Source organism: Hypanus sabinus, chromosome 8 (genome assembly GCF_030144855.1).
Source record: "Hypanus sabinus isolate sHypSab1 chromosome 8, sHypSab1.hap1, whole genome shotgun sequence".
NCBI classification, from domain to species: Eukaryota; Metazoa; Chordata; class Chondrichthyes; order Myliobatiformes; family Dasyatidae; genus Hypanus; species Hypanus sabinus.
In genome coordinates, this window is record NC_082713.1 from 146,222,496 (window position 1) to 146,243,134 (window position 20,639).

The window sequence follows — 20,639 nt, forward strand, 5'->3', positions numbered from 1 at the left end:
CCCAGAGCAGGTTTCTGTCTGCACAATATTTGCCAGCTCTTCTAGTTTAACTTTCAATAGTATTCTTCATTATTGCTAAATGCAGAAGAACAGATTGGCAGTGGATTAAATGAGACTGGGAGTATTTGCCTTTATGGCCGTGACATTGAATATAACACCATTGAGGTCATGATGGAACTATGTAAGATGCTATTTAGCTCACACCTTCAGGTCACCAAATTACTGGAAGGATGTGTCAGCGCTATAGAGAATGTTTACAAACATATTGCAGGAGCTGAAGTTGGGATTTGCTTTTCTGAAATGACGGGATCTGTGTAGAGAGCTAGTTGAAATGCATAAAATTATGAAATTCCTATTCAGGGTGAATAGAAAGACATAGTTCTCATAGTCAGTAATTAGAAAATACAGATTTAAGTTAATTCAGAGAGGGATTAGTAGAAAAGAAAATCATCTAGGGGGCAGGATCTTAGAACTGGCTGTCTGGAAACAGAAACTATCAACATTAAACCAATAGGAGCACTTACTGAACTGTAATGTTGGGACTATGTTAAAAGACTTAAGGTACAGAGTAGCCTTAATGTGTTTCTTTGACAGTAGATGTGATGGGCAGAATGGCCCATCTCTGTGCTATGTTTCCATGATGCTGTGATTAATTTCTTACCAAATACATTCTCCCATATTTTGAGTTCAAATTAAACAAGAACAAAGTACATGGATTTAAATAAGTGATTAAAATGAAATAAGTTATTCAGTAAAAGATTGAACAATGTTTGCGTTGACTAGGCGAACAGAATAGTGAAAAGAATAAACAACATTTTCCCCCCATCAGACTATCTTCCAGTCTTTCAGGTTATATCTTTTTGCCACAGCGCTTTCTCTACCTTCACAATTTGATCACATGTTTTTGATTATTTGGTCACTTCTTTCATTATTAATAGTTTTCTGCTTGCTTAGTTTGCTTTGTTCTAATGCTTCTCTATCTTGCTTTGTCCACTTTCTTCTTTAGACAGTTTTTTGTTACTATCCCAATGTCCTCTTCCATAGTTATTTTAATTAAGAGGGGTGAAGACATTGTCTTCTGACCCCACTTCTTTCCCTACTACTGCTTTCATTTTCCCTGGGAACAGTCGAAAACAGAAACAGGTTGCCTGAACTTTCAGAGTCCTTCAAAGTTTGCACATTAAAAGCAAGTTCACAAATTTTCCACCTAGTTTATATTCCCAAACAGTGCTGAAGTTCATCAGAGCCTTTATTACTTTGGACAGGTTATTTAAGCACATTCCAGCCTGGCCTCCATCTTCCACTCAGTTATCAAACAACCAAAAGCATTGCTGCCTGCGAACAAATTCACCATAAATTCCTATCACCTTTCATCAGCGTGCTCTCTAGATTACACTGCTGATTTGATAAGGAATGCTATGATTCTAAAATACTCAGATTTCAATTTGTTTTCACTCCCTTAGTCTGTAAGTATTCTCTAACCGTACAACCCTGTATCACATCTGTGGTCCTCCTACCAAGACCCCTCACACACCTCTGAATTGAATTGGTCCATCATCAGTGCTGTACTTACAGATGCAATTCCCTCCTGAAACATCTCCATCTCTCTAACTTCTACTGTTCTCTGAGATGTTTCATCAAAACCATAGATGTTACCATCTCTTCTCTAATTTAGGTTGATATTACTCCAAAGAAATATCTGGGATGTCAAGTAATGGGCAGTCTACAAGCACAAATGTGTTACTATTACTCTTGACTTTGCTGGCTGCTCTCTCCAATGCTCTCACTTTGTTTTCTACTTCTCTGACATGGAATTGTTTGTCTCAATGCCAACTTCCAGACTCTCTTTTCTTTTCGTTGTCTCTTTTCAAATACTCCCAACACTTTCTCTGCCCTCCTTTCTCTCCTCTCCAATACCAGTTTCTTTTTGAAAAGTGGTTTTTACTGTTTTGATCCTGAAGAAAGGAAAATCATGCAGGATTACTTTGTAAAATAGGTTAGGTTTTGGAAGCATTGCATTTTAAATATATTTACCACATTTTAAGAATAGCCTGATAAGCAGAGAAATGGGAGAAATTAAATGAGAAAATAAAATGAAAAAGCTATTTCTTCAAAGCTGCAATGTCCTGCTGAATTTTATGCTGAGTCACCTAGGTATCATTTGTCAAGTAATATCTTATTATCTTCATAGAATGGGAAAATATGGGTCACATGTCTGTCCATAGGAGGCTGCAAATGAGCTTATAATAACATTCGGAATAATGACTTACCATCTTTCCTTGCTTTTCATTGGATCAAAACTTCCTTCTTAAAGGAAGAATGTAGCATTCATCTTGGATATGACCATTGTAAAGTGTGTAGATATCTATGTCTTAGAGCAATTGAACATGATCAAAAATTCCTTCTTAATGCAGCATTCATCCAGTTCATTTTGGATATGACAATAGTAAAGTTGTAGATATCTACACCTTAGAACAATTGAATGTAGGAATTGGGAGCAAAGGAATGAAAAAGTCCTTTCAGTAGGTTCCTTCATTCTATAAGGGCATGGCTCGTCTCACATCTCATCTATATTTTCCTGTGGTATCCCCATATTTTACCCAACTGTAAAATTAGATCTTCAGCAATTAAGTATTGCAGTGTCTCTGTTAGTTAGAAGTAATTTGATAATTTTACACAACAAAGTTCTTAGAACTTCATATTTACTCCTAATGTAAAATATTTTTTCAGAAAAATTTGGATAATATTTATCCATTATACAAATTATTCAGAAAGGAAAGATTAAAAATTGAATTAAGTGATTGATAACATTGTAAATCGCCCAGCAGAGGGAAGGATTGCAGCAGAGTAAGCTGCAAACTTGTTACAGCACTCCGTGCTCTCAGGATTTGGCCAGTGTTATATTCACAGAGCTGCCACTCCTGGCAGTTCCAAACACAGCCTGCCTGAAAGTTCTGTGCAAACTCCCGAAAACAAATGCTAAAATGCTCAGGAATGTATCATGTTCCTCAGCTCAGCAGATGAGACAAATAATCGGATCACAAAAGGTATTTTTCACCAGGAACTACCAGTAGGCCGACTGTAGTAGGACAACATTATATCCTTTTTCTCCCCAGAAAATGTTACAGAAACCTATTGAGACCCAAACAGCCAGGATCCCAAGAACATCTGGGTTCAGAGAACCCATTCCAATACAAATGTACAGATATTATCTATTAATAAAAAGGATATATTCCTTTGGGCTGGCACTCAGTTTGGGGACCTAAAGCTTCTCCTGCCTCACATTCCAAAATGCATTCCTTCACACACTTGTCTGAGGCTTTATAACATCTGCTTTTAATCAAGCACCAGACATGGAGAAGTTAGGAGATCAGGACAAAGCATTGGCAGGAGATTGCTTATTGGAGTAGGAGGGAAGCCAGTATTAGAGGATAGAACAAGGAAGGGTATGTGAAGGACAGAATGCTTGGATTGTCATGGAGTGAGGAGAGAGGATTAGACCTAATGGAGAGGATGATGGGGTTGCATGGTATGGGGAGAATATGAGATTGTGGATGGAGTAAGACTGGAGGGGCGATGGAAGAAAAGAGATCAGGGAGGTGACTGGAGATTGGAATAAGGGGAGAGGAATCTGAAGAGGAAGGACAGAAGAATGTTCTCAACTTGACTGAACAAACTCATCCAATCATGTACAAGATGTATGGATAGTGAGATATTACTTTTACAGTAATAGCATGCACGTTTCTTTTGTATGTCTGATGTATTTTCACAACCGTTCAATGTTTTGCTTCAATACAAGGAATCTCTGCACAAAGCTTGTTTAGACTACTTTGTTCTCTGATCCATTGTTGCCTACAGATTTAGTTTAGGAAGTAACCTCCTCCTAAATCACTATTAAATCCCCATCACTTTTTGAGGCATTTCTCCTTTCTCTGCACACAAGAGGAGAGAGAGAGTTGGCAATGATTCTGTTTCGGTGGTATATCATGATGTGTATTGATTGCTGCTCACCATTACATTCTCCTGACACTCTTTTTAAAGTTACCAGTACTTGCACTGCATCACTTTGTCACATTCATTGCCAAGTATTCCCTCAGATATCCTTTTGAGTACTAGTGGTTTTCCACAAAACTGAGTGAGCCTCACCAATTCATCACGTGGAAGATTGTTGTGAATGGTAATGGCATGAATTCGCTGCCATAAAGAAGACAGATGAGTTGCAATATCTGTAAATGTGCTTGTTAAGGTAATTTTGTCATCCTGCACCTTCAGTTGAGAAGAAGTGCTGAAAATGAATACAGATGGTGGCAGACCTAAGACACACACCACCCATCTTTTAACCATTTCCTCACTGGATCCTTAATGTGACAGACATATATGTCTCAATACTTTATGTGATAATAAAGCAATAACTGTCTATCTAGCTATGAAATTGAAGCAGCACAGTTACAGTCAGGAAGGTTTTCCCAATATTTCTGCAAACATCAGAGGAAATGTGTGGAAGTCTACAAGGGGTTTCTCCTGAAAATATGGTGGGAAATTGGGAGAACCCACATCACTAGTTATGGCCACCAATTTTAATAAAATTTGTTAAATAAAAATGATGAACTAATTCTGACTGTGGCATCACAATCTGCTTGCATGAAACCAAGAGCAAAATTCACCACAGCAAACCATTAAACTTAGTTTTGCCTGTGATCATTTCATTTCCATACTTCCAGCCCTTGGACATCTTTATCAGAAGTTAGAGATGGAAGTGGCTGCCCTGCATGGTTCTGTATGATGGGACGGGCATTTGTGTTTCTCCTTAAACAATCCATTTTGAACGGTTGTTAAGTGAACAAAATAGAAGTTTGAAAGAAGCATAAGTTATGAATTCAAAGTCATATCAGGCATAGAAGGAAAATAGAAAGTATTGAAAAGGAGGGAAAGAAAAAAAGTCAGAAAACGGTCTGCATTTTTATAATCCCTAATAATAATTAAAAATATTGCACTTGTAATAATTGATTTGCAGTGTCAAAAGGGGTGAAAAGCAATGATTGACTATGTCTTTAAGAATATACTTAAATTGAAATAATGTGATTTAACTTTCTGTGCCAAGATTACGTCACCTCTGCTGTGTAAGTGCAGCAAGTTCATGCTGCTGCCTGCATTTGAATGAGCTGTGAAGTAATGAATCTTCAGCGGAAAATTGTTGACTTCTGGATCTAATTGTATGTCTGCCCTTGACTGAAGGAGCCATTACATTTACACAGGGCTCTATTAGCCTTGCCATTACCATGGCAGCAATTTTTGAACCAATTTCGTGGCAGGGCAAAATTGTGACTAGTCCTGCCATCTGAGCAAAAATACAAATGGGACTTCATATGTCTGTGATTCTAAGTGACCTGTGACGATAACTAACGATATTGATATTGATTATGCTGAGCAGTTGTAAAAAAGCTGTTTAAATGTAATAAGTCATGGTGTTCCTCAAGAAATGAAGACAGACCAAAGCTAAATCTAGCTGCGGTTCACTGAACCAGTGTAGACAAGTGTAACTACAGAGCACAGTCTCTCTGATGGTGATTTGCACTCAGTATTTGCAGCTTCTTCTCCAGCCTATTACCTTGCTCAATCGTGCTGGGAATATCTTCCATTAAACTAAGCAGCAGAGAGAAACTGGGTGGAATTATATACTTGCATCTAGTTTCACAAAGCTTTCATGCTGTTAGAAAAAGCATCACACAAGCTTTGGATGGGTCATTGCCAGGAAAATCTCCTCCACACTGATTCTGTACAGGTATGAGTGGGAGATGAGGGAGACTGGGCTGGGACAGGGACAAGTCTGTTGACCACAATGTTGTCAGGTATATCTTACTACCCAATTCCCACCAACAGCATCCTAAATAACCATATAACAATTACAGTATGGAAACAGGCCATCTCAGCCCTTCTAGTCCGTGCCGAACGCTTACTCTCACCTAATCCCACTGACCCGCACTCAGCCCATAACCCTCCATTCCTTTCCTGTCCATATACCTATCCAATTTTACTTTAAATGACAAAATAGAACCTGCCTCTACCACTTCTACTGGAAGCTCATTCCACACAGCTACCACTCTCTGAATAAAGAAATTCCCCCTCAGGTTACCCTTAAACTTTTGCCCCCTAAGTCTCAACTCATGTCCTCTTGTTTGAATCTCATCTACTCTCAATGGAAAAAGCCTATCCACGTCAACTCTATCTATCCCTTCATAATTTTAAATACCTCTATCAAGTCCCCCCTCAACCTTCTATGCTCCAAAGAATAAAGACCTAACTTGTTCAATCTTTCCCTGTAACTTAGGTGCTGAAACCCAGATAGCATTCTAGTAAATCTTCTCTGTACTCTCTCTATTTTGTTGACATCTTTCCTATAATTTGGTGACCAGAACTGTTCACGATACTCCAAATTCGGCCTTACCAATGCCTTGTACAATTTTAACATTACATCCCAACTCCTATACTCAATGCTCTGATTTATAAAGGCCAACATACCAAAAGCTTTCTTCACCACCCTATCCACATGAGATTCCACCTTCAGGGAACTATGCACCATTATTCCTAGATCACTCTGTTCTATTGCATTCTTCAATGCCCTACCATTTACCATGTATGTCCTGTTTGGATTATTCCTACCAAAATTTAGCACCTCACACCTATCAGCATTAAACTCCATCTGCCATCATTCAGCCCACTCTTCTAACTGACCTAAATCTCTCTGCAAGCTTTGAGCACCTACTTCATTATCCACAATGCCACCTACCTTAGTATCATTTGCATATTTACTAATCCAATTTACCACCCCATCATCCAGATAGGAGCCAACCTTTTCAGACAATATTGTTTGTTGACCTTTTAACACACAGATCAGAGTTTCTACAGACGGACTAACAGGAGAAAATAAAATGCTCAATGTGTTCAGATTTCTGGGTTGAAGAGGGTCAAGTACATCAGATGGTCTAAGGAAACAAGAATATTCTTGAGGGTTCCACAATTATAATATGTGTTCCCACTTCCCAAAAGACTGCCTAAAGATGGGCCTGGCTGCAGCTGGGTTGGCATACAATTTGCTCCATACTGTTCAATCATATTTATTTTTAATTATCCATTCATGGGTTGTTAAACCACACTAACTGCCTCTGAACTGAGCAGGTAGCAAAACCACAATCACGTTGGTACAGCTGGAAATGGCACATATCAAAAACTCCATTCCTGTCACATTGCACACTCACCAATATGCTTACCAGCAGGACCATAGCATCTGTCATGCACTTGGCCCTGACACATCTACAAAACAAGGACACTTATGTCAGAATGCCGTTTCTAGATTTCAGTTTGGGCATTCGACACTGTTGGCCCGCAGACCTCCTTGATCTAAATGCACCTCTGTGCTGCTGGATGTTGCACTTCCCAACCAACTGACCTCAGATAGTTAGGATGCACAACTATGCCTCCCTCCCCCATTATCCCAGGTGCTTCCAGGGCTCTGTACTGAGTCCATTACTGTACACTCTGCTCACATACGACAGCACGGCCAAACACTCAACTAATCTCACTGTCAAGTTCGCCGATGACATGACGGTGGTGGGGATCATCACCAACAACTATGAGGCGGCCAACGGTGCAAGGCGAATAACCTCTTTCCTAATGTCAACAAGACAAAAGAGATCATTATCGACTTCAGGACAACTCACACCACTCCCACACCCCTTTATATTGGTGACACAGCAGTTGAAACAGATAGCAGTTCCAGACTCCTGGGAGAGCACACCTCACTCAACCTCTCATGGTCCCAGAACACATCTACACAGTGAAGAAACTCCCCAACGCCTCTCCTTTCTGAGAAGACTGAAGAGAGCTGGACTATGCACAGCAAAACTCACATCATTCGATGAGTGAGCAGTAGATTCAACATTTAAGATTGTTTAATGTCATCCCCTGTATACAAGTGTAAAGGAGAAAGAAATAGTTGTTACTCTAGATCTGATGCAGCACAAAAAAAGCACAAAAATAAAGAATACAACAATAATAATAACATAATAATAAACACAATATACTTAAGACAGCATATTTATGTTGATTATCCATAAAGTGATGCTAGGCATAGATGTGTCTGTACGTAATGTGACTAACAGGAAATGAAGTAGTGATGGTTTAGGGCTGGTTAGTGGGTGGAGATGTTGGTCAGCCTTACTGCTTCAGGAAAATAACTGGTTTTGAGTCTGATTTTCCTGGCTGGATGTTACATAGATAGGAGAGGGTGGGATCCTTCATGATATTACTGGCCCTTTTTAAAGATTGGAAGTATATTTATTATCAAAGTATGTATGCAGTATACAACTCTGAGATCCGCCCTCCCACAGGCAGCCATGAAATCAGAAAATGCCATGGAACCCCCTTTGAAAATGTCAAACACCCAATGCACGAGAGAAAAGAACAAATTGCGTAAAGAGCAAAAAGCAAGTGAACAAAATATAGAATATCGAATATCACACCAGCAGAGATCAGTTTAGTTCTATTCAATGTTGCACCGCTAGTTGGCATCTTTCTGTATATATATCCTTGATGGTGGGTCGGCTGATACTGGTGATGCATTGGGCAGTTTTGACTACCTATCATAGAGCCCTCGTGTCCGCTGTAGTGCAGTTTCCATACCACACAGTGATGCAGCTTGTTAGGATGTTCTCTGCTGTACATCTGTAGAATGACGTGAGTATGGATGTGCGTAATCCAGCTGTCTTCAGAAAGCAGAGGCATTGGTGAGCTTTCCTGACAGTGTCGGGTGTGTTCTGTGACTGTGAGAGGTTGTGTGAGATGTGCATTCCCAGGAGTTTGAAACTGCTCGCAGTTTCCTCTGCTGATGCAAAGGGAGTATGAGTTCTGTGAGTTCTCCTGAAGCCAATAACTATATCCTCTCTCGTGTTGATATTAAGGAAGAGGTTATTTGCCCTGGCACCAGGCCTACACCTCCTGTATGTAGGCTGTCAGTGATGAGCCACAACACTCTTGTGTCATTGGCGAACTTGGCAGTGTGATTACTCGGGTGTTCGACTGTGCAGTCCTGTGTGAGCAGAGTGTACAGCAGTGGGCTCGGTGTGGGGAGGGGCACCCATCTTGTGAATGATGGGGTAGAAGGAGTGATTGTGCATCCCAGCTGTCTGTGGTCAGTGGGTTCAAAAATGCAACGCCCAGTTACACAGTGGTGTACTTAGACCATTGGGTCAGGGTCAAGTGCATGACGAGGCGTGTGGCGGAGTCCTCCTTACGCTTGCTGCTGTTACAGAGAGTGGCTGCTCGCCTGGGAGGGGGTAGGTTGCGTGGCCAGTGTTGTGTCAGTAGCATCCTAATAAGCTGCGTCACCGTGCGGTACGGAATCTGCACTGCGGCAGACGGGAAGGCTCTGCAACAGGTGGTCAAAGCTTCGGCAACAATGGCCTACCTGCCATCATGGACATACTCTATTCAGAGGTTTCAAGGGTACATTTAATGTCAGAGAAATGTATACAATATACCTCCTGAAATGCTTTTTCTTCACAACCATCCACAAAAGCAGAGGAGTGCCCCAAAGCATGAATGACAGTTAAATGTGAGAACCCCAATGCACCCACCCCCAGCTCCCCTCCCTCCAGCGCATACACAGCAAGCTGGAGCAACAGCAAATTCACAGGCTTGCAGTACCTCAAAGACTACTCGTTCACCTGGTATCTGATATACCACAGGCTCTCTCTCTCTCCCCCTAATAAGGGAGAAGGAGGTGTCTCTGTTTCATGTACATACAGAAAAGTGCCAGTAACATCATGAGTGATCCCACCCAGCCTGCTCATGGACTGTTTATCCCGCTCTCATTAAGTAGGAGGCTACATAGCATCCAAGCCAGGATCACCAGACTTTGAAACAGTTACTCTCCTGAAGCAGTAAGGCTGATCAACACATCCATGCACTAATCCACCACTACTTTATCATTTCCTGTCAGTCACCTTTTGCCTGGCGTCACTTTATGGATATAGAATCAATTTATGTATGTAAGCCAACTTGTGTATTTATATTTATTGTGTCCTTTTTATGATTGTGTTCTTTATCTTATTGTGTTTTTTTTTTGTGCTGCATTGGATCCAGAGTAAAAATTAGTTTGGTCTCCTCAACACTTTCGTACTGAAAATGATGCTAAACAATCTTGAATCTTGAATCTGGAGATACTAACTGCAGGATCAGAGTAAAGAATATATATTTCCTTTCCGAAGAGGTACCAATGCATGCTGATCTGGCATTTTCATGGTTATCAGCCCACTTCAGAAAGCTGCCTGCTGGGGGCTTCATCGAAAGACCCAAATGTACTGTGTGGTTGGGCTCTAAATGGCCTATCCAGTAAAACTCAAGGCTGCACTTCTGCTACCATTCCTCCAACCCTGCCTTCTGAGATCTGGAAGCTTATAAAGATTTTTTATTACTAAATCATCTTTGTAGTGATTTCCAAGTAAGTTAGCAGAGATTTTATTTTATCATTGTGATCTCAAAGTCATCTCTCAGTAGAGAAGGAAGGATATGGGACAGACGCCATAGTTGATGGGGTGAGCAACATTAACAATGAAAGGATCAGAAATCTGCTGTGAGGGGGAAGAACATTTGGTCAGAGTGGCACAGGGAAAGCAGTTTAGGGGTGTTGATTTAATTCAACGTGGTGAGGAGAAGGGCTGCAGGGATTTGGAAAATTACTTCACTTACTACACAGTCCTCTGTGTCAGCCCTCTGAAAAGATGAAGTTACTCTAGAGGTACACAGCAATATCAGGATCATTTCCAACAACATGGTGGCAGCTGGTGGGTTAAACTCACAAAATGATTTATTAAGCAAAGAACCTTTAAAGAGGGAGCGAGGGAGGGAGTGAGATGGAGATGGGGAGGTATAGATGGAGGTGGGGAGAGAGACAGAGTGAGAGAGAGAATGAGAATATCTCTCTCTCTAGAAACAAGCAGGCAGCTTCAATGAAAGAAATACTTTCTGGAAGTTACTCCATAAAAATCTTTAGCAATTTATTCAAAGGTTGTTTAGTTACATACTGCAGAGCTTTATGGAAAATCACTGAATATCACAAAAGTCACGTACATTACTCTAACAACAGGTGCACCAGAGTACCATGGTCAAGGTCCCCTGCAGTGCTCTACAGGAAACGTTATGCAGCAAATGTCACTGTTGCATATTCCTTAATACAGATTACGATGATGTTCGAAGGGTGACTCACAACAGGAATTGGCTGGTTGAATTGTCTGAATGCTACAAGGTGCTCCGAGACTGGTTGCTATCATATCTCACTCATGGGAAAAAAATATACATTTTCAACTGAATTACACTGTGAAAGAACATCAGTTGAACTTCCAGACTATACACTGGTCACTTTTCGTGTCAGAAGCTCTTTCTTCTACTGTGGACAACAAGTCTCATTTGGGTGATAGAAGAATACTGTTTCAGATTTATGAAGTCAGGAAACATTTCTGAAACAATTTCAAAGTACATTGTAATGAAATTCCTTAAAATAATTAATAGCTTTTCTTTTCAGTGTACTATCTGAAAACAAATGTAATGTGTGAAGTAATTAACATTGAAAGTAACAAAGCATTGACTATTTCTAACCTAGGTATCAATTCACAACAGGCTTCAAGCCTACCAGCACAATTCAGTGGGGAACCAGGAATGTGCAGTCCAGCAAAGTACCCTCCTTAACATCAAGCAAGAAAACTCAACAGCTCCAGAAGCTGTAGAACATCTCCCTGAAACGTTGCTCCAGTGCCAACAGATTGTGAATGTCATTGTGCTCCCTGTGAAACCTGTCAAGCTGGAGAGCCCGCAGAATGAGACGCCTACTCATCAAATGGGAACAGACACCAACTCCTCCTGCTCAACACCTCAGAAATTAATTGAAGACAGGCTACAAGGAACACCCGTGAAAGCCGGTCACCAGCCCCCTCTGCCACCTCCACCTCCACCGTACAACCACCCTCACCAGTATTGTCCTCCCAATCCTTTTGTACACAGACGCAGATATTCTAGTGGGTCACGCAGCTTAGTGTAACTTTACATTGCACGATTTTAAAGCCAGAGTAAGCATATTTTTGATTCACAGGCCCATTTCTAATTTGCCTTGCATAAGTCCTCTCCCTATCACGTAAATGGCAATTTTGTCGTTCTTTGGTACATTGACTAAAGGAGAAATCATGGTGAATATTTTGCCAATAATGTTTTATTTTTCTAGTATTATCTGACCAAAGTTATCTCCTCCTTAACTTCTAACGCACTTTATTTTAAATTTAATGTCAATCAAGAAGTTGGGCTTGTTATTATTTATGCTGATTCTGTAGTTAATGCCAGCAGTCAGTTTATCCACTGGAAGACAAGAGTTGAAAAGTCTATGTAGTGTTCCCTCTTTTCTCTCCTTCAATTCACTCATGACTTGCTGAAACCTGAGTAAATCAAATCTGGACAATTAACTGCCCTCCATGATTATCCAGTTCTTTGGGTTTTTACTTCACTATCACTTCACATCTCTTAAAATCTTCAATCTTTTGTTTGGCAATGATGAACTAGTGACCTTGGTTATCTTAAATTTATTTCATTACCATTCTGTATGCTGCTAGTGAATTTTTGGAAATTAGCTCCCAGAATTGATCAGTCAGCCTTCAGCAGAGAACCTGTCAAATCAACAATAGACTTATTCTGGCTTGAAGACAAACTGACTTTACAATTATTGACAACCAATTTTCTAGTGATTTGGTGAATATTTGATTGATGAAAATTGTGTATCTTTGGACACCAAGGGCACAGTTTTAATAATATAATTTCTAAATTATAAATCTCACCAAATTTTAAAGCAGTTTGATAGAAGCATTTCAACTTTATTGTAGATAATTCAGATCCACCAATTGCATTTTCCTTCATTCCCATTGCTGTTAATAAGCTTTTGGTAGATTAAAGAAAATGGAATAGGTTTTTATATTGAGTTTTCATGCACAGATGTTTTTAAATGTAACTGAATTTATAGTTCACTTTAGTTTAGAATAGGTCTTCAAAAAATTTATGTTTTCCTTTGTCATAAAATATAATTCTGACTTGAATTAGAATACTTCACTCATCATGACAGCAAATATATTTCATGCAACAGAAGAGTAACATTACATGTTAAATTATTTTATTTCAAAGAAAAGTGGGAGAAGAAGTTGAGAACAGGGATTCTGCAGAGCATTCCAGGAATTTTGTAGTTAATTCCATTTTTAATGAGATGGTAAGGTGCATTGGGAAAAGTCATTGTCAGTCAGAGGGGCATAATGTTCTTTAGAAATGTACTCATTCTGTTCGTCATTGCTCGCAGTCTTCTTCTGCGGGATGCTAGCTCTGCTCAGATTTGACTTAACAAATTACTCTGTAGAATTGTTAAAAAAAAAGAACACTAGGGTAAAGATCATCCATGCACTCTGTTAAGCGATTCGTCATCTTGTTAGTTTTGGACATAAGTCTGATTGGTCCAATAATGCACACTTTTCATTGAATCACAATTCCCTCAATAAATGGCACCTAAAGAATTTCAATATATAATCAATATTTTGTGATATATTTCAGTTCATTGTGTGTTAGGATAGATTGTGTGCTTGTCAATCACCTTTAGGGAATATGACTTACATTAAAGCTATTATTTAATAATGTATGTAATATTTATTATAACAGAAAGATATTTTAAAATTTCACTGTGACATATTATTGTATTATTTAGAGCATTTCACATTGTACATTCACAGGATTTCTTGTTGCAAGTTTAAAAAGACCATGCTTGAATTTTGTGGTACAATAGTTGGACTTTTCAATAGGATTTGAACTTAAAGACAATCCATACATTAATTGTTTCCAGTCATAAAGTGCTGGTATGGTGAATATCTGATTGATAGTGTGATCAAGGGGTTTAAGTATGTTGGAGTATTCTGTGGAATGATACAGTTTCAATTAGGTTGCTACCTCCGATGTGGCATAATTTGTAAGCCAGCCAGACAGCGTTAGCCACCAAAATGTGCTGCAACTACATCAAAGAGTAGTAGCAGGAATTTTAACTATGCTCCTGGTGGCAGTTCCCAGTGCAGACTATTTACCAGGGTGGTGTCTCCTTTCACGCCAAAGATTCAATCCTATCTCAGCCATTGTGGAGATTCTCTAGAGTCCAAATGCAGAATTTCACTTCCTTCAATGTAGACTCAGTAACTTTGTGAGCTCCTCTCCATAAATTCAGATTACATACCTAATGCCCCTTTAGATTTATTTTGGTGAATTTTTTATTTGTATTTGAATTTTGTTTGGATTTACCATTTTAAGTCTAGACTTCCAAATAGATGCAGAACAACTGAACACCTTATTGTAAATTGTCCCACGATTAGGCTAGGTTAAATAGGTGGGTTACTGGGTGATGCGGTTCAGGGGTGGGGGGGGCATAAGGCCTGTTGTCATTGTGTCACTAAATAAATAAATAAAACAATCAACAAAATCTTGACTCTGAGCCACATCAGAAGCTGTCAGAGCAGATGATGAAAAGTTTGGTCAAAGATAATTGTTTTAAGAATAACTTAAAGGAATAAATAGAAAATTTGAAGTAAAAATTAGGAAGGGAAGTCTTACGCTTACAGCCATGGCAGTGCATCGAAATGAGGAGAAATTAATTTGAGAGCCCAGAAGGTTATAAGAAAAGGATTACATATATGAAGATGGGTGAGAGGGATGGAGGACTTTGAAAATGTGAGTGAAAAGTTTCAATTTGAGGTACTCTTGAAGGAGGCATCTAAGTAAATCACGAAGTGTGTGGGTAATGGGTGACTGGGACTTGGTGTATGGGAAAAGATGAGCAGCAGAGCTTTTAATGGCTTAACATTTTGCTGGTGGGCTAAGATAGCCCACCTAGAAGTGAACTAAAGGGAGTTTCAAATGAATGAAGACCACATTCAATGACTTAAGAGTGCTGGAAATAGATGGTCTTCGAAATAACATAGATATAAAGTCCAAAGATAATCTCAGAGGCAACTGTAATACCAAGGTATCAGCAGAATGATTATTTCAACCACTTTTCTGGACAGCAAAGGTGTTATTGGTCAAGGGACAGAATTTAAGGGAGCTACTGAAAATAATTGGTTTGGTTATCTCAATATTTATTTGCAGGAAATGCTAAGGAAGGTTAAGTTGAGTGCGTTGGGGAACTAAAAAAGTAGAAGCAAATAGAACCAAAATATCTTCAGTTTTAAGTTGTCTTCATCACTTTGTGACATCAGGGATTATGAACACGCTGCCTATGCATTGGCGTCTGTAATTAGACCCTAGAGAATGGAGTTTATTCCAGCAACCAATAGATCTCTGTGGTAGAATGTGTTGATATTTAATAAATAAGCCACTGAAACAAGTATAATTATACTTTTTCCATATTTCAAATGTCTTCTCAATTTATGAAGCATACTCTTGCACCTGAAAGCACTTTTAATGGAACGTTTTTGAGTGCTTTGTTTACAGAATTGTGTAAAGTGAAGATGTAAAATAGGATGATTGTATTCAAAATAGAGAATTTACTGTTTTAGAAATTAGTAAATATTTTCAAAGTTTGTTTTGCCTTCCTTGGAGGAGAAATAGCACAGAATCATCAGTTGGTTTCTGTAATGTTTGCGGGTATCCTTATATTTTTAAAGAAAATGTGCATTTAAAGAAAACAAAAATAAATGTCTGTGAGATATGTTCTGTTTTGCAGCAGGTGGAAGTGCTAGGGTACAGCATCAATGAAGAAGACCGAAAATAAACACCCATTTGGTTACCAAGGGGTTCACTCTGCATTATCACAAGGAACACAACATTCAACAACAGCTGCAAATATAGGTTGAGTTTATACCTGAGCAGATGTCATGTGTAAAGAGTCCAAAACTAAAAAGAGATGTCTAAGGTATCTGGTTTGGGAAATTAAGGGGCATCCAGGATTCAGTGCTTAGGAAGAGGCACATCATCTGTATTAAACATTTGGAGGGACTACATCATTCCTTACCCTCACCCTCGCCCTCTTCCCTTCCAGAGGGTGCCTCATGCACCTTGACTGTTTTGTGCTGGGTAACATTCATAATGTGTATTTAAATGTACAAAATTACCATTGGCAGGAATAAAATCCAATTCCCATCAGTGATAGTAAATGTATTCATTCAGATCAGATGGAAAATTTGGGACAACAGTATAAATCAGCTGTGCTGTGTGTAGATAAAATTGAAGTCATTTTTTTCTGAGATTAAAACTGACTTTATTTGATAGCTAGTCTTGTTGCAATTTTGTCTTAATAATTGAGTAGGCTGGGAGTTGTAAAAATACTGTCAGTTATTGAATTGTGCTTCCTAATTTAGGCAGCAAATGTGTTTCAATCATTGATTTCTGCTTATAAAGCTGATCAGCTTAAAAACCGATTTGATTAAAAATACATTCTAGAAATAAATGCTGTTCATTGTAAAGATTCCTATTCTTTTGGAGACCATGGCAAACTCTAAACTGCAAGGTCTGTGAGGCAAAGATAAAGGCTGAACCTACTGCTTCTTGGTTTCCTACCTATCATAAGAATTAGAAGCCCAGAGGTGAAGGGTGGGAAGCAGCCCCTTAGATGTTAAAGTACTCCTTCCTGAAACTGCCTCCAGTGCAAGCAAATAAATATTTTAATGTAGAGATTGGACAGTATAGTAGGTCGGTACAAAGACAACTCCTCTTTCATCTTGGGTCCATACACTGATAAACTTCACCTTATAAACTCTAAGGATCTAAAGAGACTCGTTTAGTGCAGGATAAACTTAAAGGTTACGTACAGAATTTTAAACACTATATTTCTCATTACATAACAAAGATTGTTTTAACAGTATTACCCCAGTGGCTTCCACAACAAATGAGAAAGAAAATACAACTCTTCCTTTGCCCTGACGAAGGTCACTGCTGATAAAGACCAGCAAGTCAGAAGTTGTTTTTTGTTGTCAATCAATCCCACTCTCTTACTGACACTATTTCTGGTTTATCCATCAGCTTTATGGACTATCACAGACCCACGTGTGCAATATCACTAAATGGTTAGTTATGGTTTAATTTCTTACTGCTCAGAAGTATAGGTTAAGCCAAAGTTATTGGAGATACAAAATACCTTGTACTACTCAATGACATTGAACGAATAGGGCACTGCACCAGAGATAACGAGCATTGCTCCACTACTTGATACATGCAGAAATAAATCAGTCAGTGCAAAGTGGGGAGTATTTCTAAACACTTTGGGGTTTTAATCATAAAGTTTGCAGCTACACAAAATGCCTGTGGCATGAAAAACTTGGTATTGATGTTTGAAGAATATCTTCACTGTACATGGTTCTTTCCTGCTCAGACACACCATAGTAACCATGGGGTCCAGAGATATGAAATGATTTGAAATATTGTTAAATGATCAAACCACTGCTGCCCTGTTGTGTATCTCCTACTGGTTGTAAAAACATTTCCCTTTATTGCCTTTATCCAACTTGTTAGACATTTGCTTTATGAAATATTTATGTTTCAATAAAATATATACTTAATAGAGACAACTAAATATCTGTTGTTTGATTATGCACAGTGAACATAATCATTTAGTGCAGCTGAGGCTTTATAAAGGATTAGTCAGACCACATCTGGATTATTGTGAGCAGCTTTGGGCCCCATATTGAAGAAAAGATGTGCTGAAGTTGGAGAGGGTCCAGAGGAGGTTTATGAGAATGATCCTAGGAATGAAAGGGTTAATGCATGAGAAGCATTTGATTAGAAGAATGAGGGGGAATCACATGAAACATATATATTGAAAGGTGCAGGCTGGATGTTTCCAATAGTGGGAGAGACTGGTGAGAGGACACAGCCTCAGAATAGAAGGATGGACCTGAGGAGGAATTTCTTTAGGTAGTGGATAGTCAAACTGTGGAATTTGTTGCTGTAGGGGGCCGTACAAGCCAAGTCATTTGCATGTATTTAAAGCAAAGGTTGACAGCGACTTAATTAGGGTATCAAAGGTTATGGGGAGAAGGCAGGAGAATGGGATTGACAGGGAAAATAAAACAGGCATGATCAAATGGTGGACAGACTTAAAATGCCAAATAATCTAATTGAGTTCCTACATCTTATGGTCCATACTTGGACAGAACAGAGTAAGATTAAAGTAGAAATAGGAAGAGAAGCTGAACTGGAGGAGTTCAGGTTTGATTTTACTGTGCTCAACACGATCAAAGAATGTGTTCCCATGATTAGTGGAGTTCATCAAACACGAATGTTTGACGAATTCGCAATCTCACTTCTCACACTATTTAAGGATTAGGAGCACAGAGAGTTGTAGTTTTATGGATGTTGTCTGTTGTGTCACATCCCAACATCAGCACCAATGACAATGTGACAGGCCTTACTAAAGACTGCACTCTCACAAACAATCTGATTCCAGACCAAAGGGGGTTGAGCAAAGTTTAATCATAATTATTTACATTGTTAAGAGTTTCTTGTCAGCTAAGACAATTTGCAGGGAATATCCACGTCTTCTCTTGCTCTACACTACCTTCTTTCTCACCTTCTCCTTTGCATGATGAACACAGTTGTTGCTACTCCATTGTCCAGGCTTTTCATAAGACCATTAAACCATGAGACATACATATGTAGGAGCAGAATTGGGCCACTTTTCCCATTGAGTATGCTCCATCATTTCATCATCTCTGATTTCTTATCCCCCTCAACCCCATTCTCCTGACTTCTCCCCAAAGCCTTTGACGCCCTGTCTAACCAAGAACCATTCAATCATGACTGATTTACTTGTCTTTTCAATCCCTCCCCTTGTCTTCTCCCTGAAACCTTTCACACCCTTATTAATCAAGAACCTTTTAACCTCTGCTTTAAATATACTCAATGACTTGGCCTTCACAGCAATCATTGGCAATGAATTCCACAGATCTACCTCCTCGAGCTAAGGAAATTCTTTCTCATCTCTGTTCTAATTGGACATCCCTCTTTTTTGTGGTGATGTCCTCTGGTCCTAGACTCGCCCACAATAGGTAACATCCTCTCCACACCACTCTGTCTAGGCTTTCCAATATTCAATAGATTTCAATGAGATCCTCCCTCATTTTTCTAGACTCCAGCTTGCAGGGTATACTAACGTTGTACTGTGATGGATTCAATGGCAGACAAGGAGAAGAATGTAAGGAATTCAAATGCAGCACATATATTCCTTTACAGGTCATTTGCTGGGCCAACATTTATTGCCCGCTCCTTATTGCCACGACACCTCCAGATAAAATGTCCTGGTTGCAAGTCCAATAATGACTTTATTCATTTCTGTCATTTGATATTCACAAATTTAAGAATAGGAGGAGATAATTCAATGCATTGAAAATAAATCTGCTAGCCAGGGATTTTCTATCCCTTTAACATCATCGTCCTTACTTTATTCATACTTCTTAGCACCTTTATGTACCATCAACTCCCCTTCAATTGTTTAGACTGGTTCTTCAATGTTGTGTCTAGGATTACACTTAAGCACTGTTCCTAAAATCCAATGTAAAGACTTTTTTTCTAGATTTACTGCTGTATTGGTTTTGCGGGAATTCTGCTGTTTTGAGCTAAAAGGCTTTCCTTCTTTCTCTCGTGCTTGCTGGTAATAGGGGGAAGTGCAACATGATTAAAGTCAGACACGTAGAAGATAGCAGCTTTTGTCAGCCCAAGGGCCAGCGTTGTGGTGTAGGAATCTCCGGCACCATTTCCTGCCACAGCACACAAGGCAGGGTATTTTGCACAGCAGCCAGAATCCAGCTTGCCACTGTTCACTATGATTCTGCCGGACAGGTGAATAACTGGCGGGTCACTCACATTCATTGCTAACATCCACACCTAAAGCATAGATCCAGATCCCCAACCTGGAGACCAGGAAAAAAAAGGTAAGTTCAGTTTTGTCCTACTGATGTTGCCTTGTTTTCTGATGGTTGAAGTTAGCTAATAAATCTCTTACAAACTCTCACAGACCCTGCGTGGTGAGAATCCTCCTTGTTGATGGCTATTGAGATGTTTCAGGGACATGTCTCCCTGTCTCCTGTACGTCACCCACCACTACACCCTATCCCATCATGGCCAGATGTTTGCAGGTTATTGTGACCGGGGAGAACTTACAGGCAAGTCTGGCCATGGCTGAACTTACAATTGAACCCAACGTCTTGTATATTTTTTTAACAAAAAGCAGCTCATGCTGACAAGCTAATGTATTCATATTTAAAATGAAAAATACATCTACTTTAATACATGTTCTTGTATGTAGGCATGAGACATGACCTCAACTGGAAGATCTTAAGCTCTGTGTTTTGTAGTTTGAGCAACAGTGGTCCATCTGTGGGGCGGAATGCTGAATAGGGCTATAAGCCACAGGAGTAGGGTTAGGCCATTTGGCCCATTGAGTCTGCTCTGCCATTCAATCATGGCTGATCCCTTCTTTCCCTCCTCACTCAGCCCCACTCCTTGGCCAGCTCCCGTAACCTTTGATGCTGTCTCCAGTCAAGAACCTTAATGGATAGCATAGTCCAGGGACTGGCCACCCTTTA

General features: G+C 39.5%; 1 protein-coding gene across 1 annotated transcript in view; it reads left to right on the forward strand.

Annotated features, from left to right (window-relative positions):
- The window catches only part of LOC132398550 (IQ motif and SEC7 domain-containing protein 3-like), a 165,238-nt gene extending 153,147 nt beyond the window's left edge, over window positions 1–12,091 (forward strand). Inside the window, exon 12 of the mRNA XM_059978171.1 lies at window positions 11,657–12,091. Coding sequence (XP_059834154.1) covers window positions 11,657–12,091 — 435 coding nt within the window. The remainder of the gene's footprint in view (window positions 1–11,656) is intronic.
- The last annotated feature ends 8,548 nt before the right edge of the window (window positions 12,092–20,639 follow it).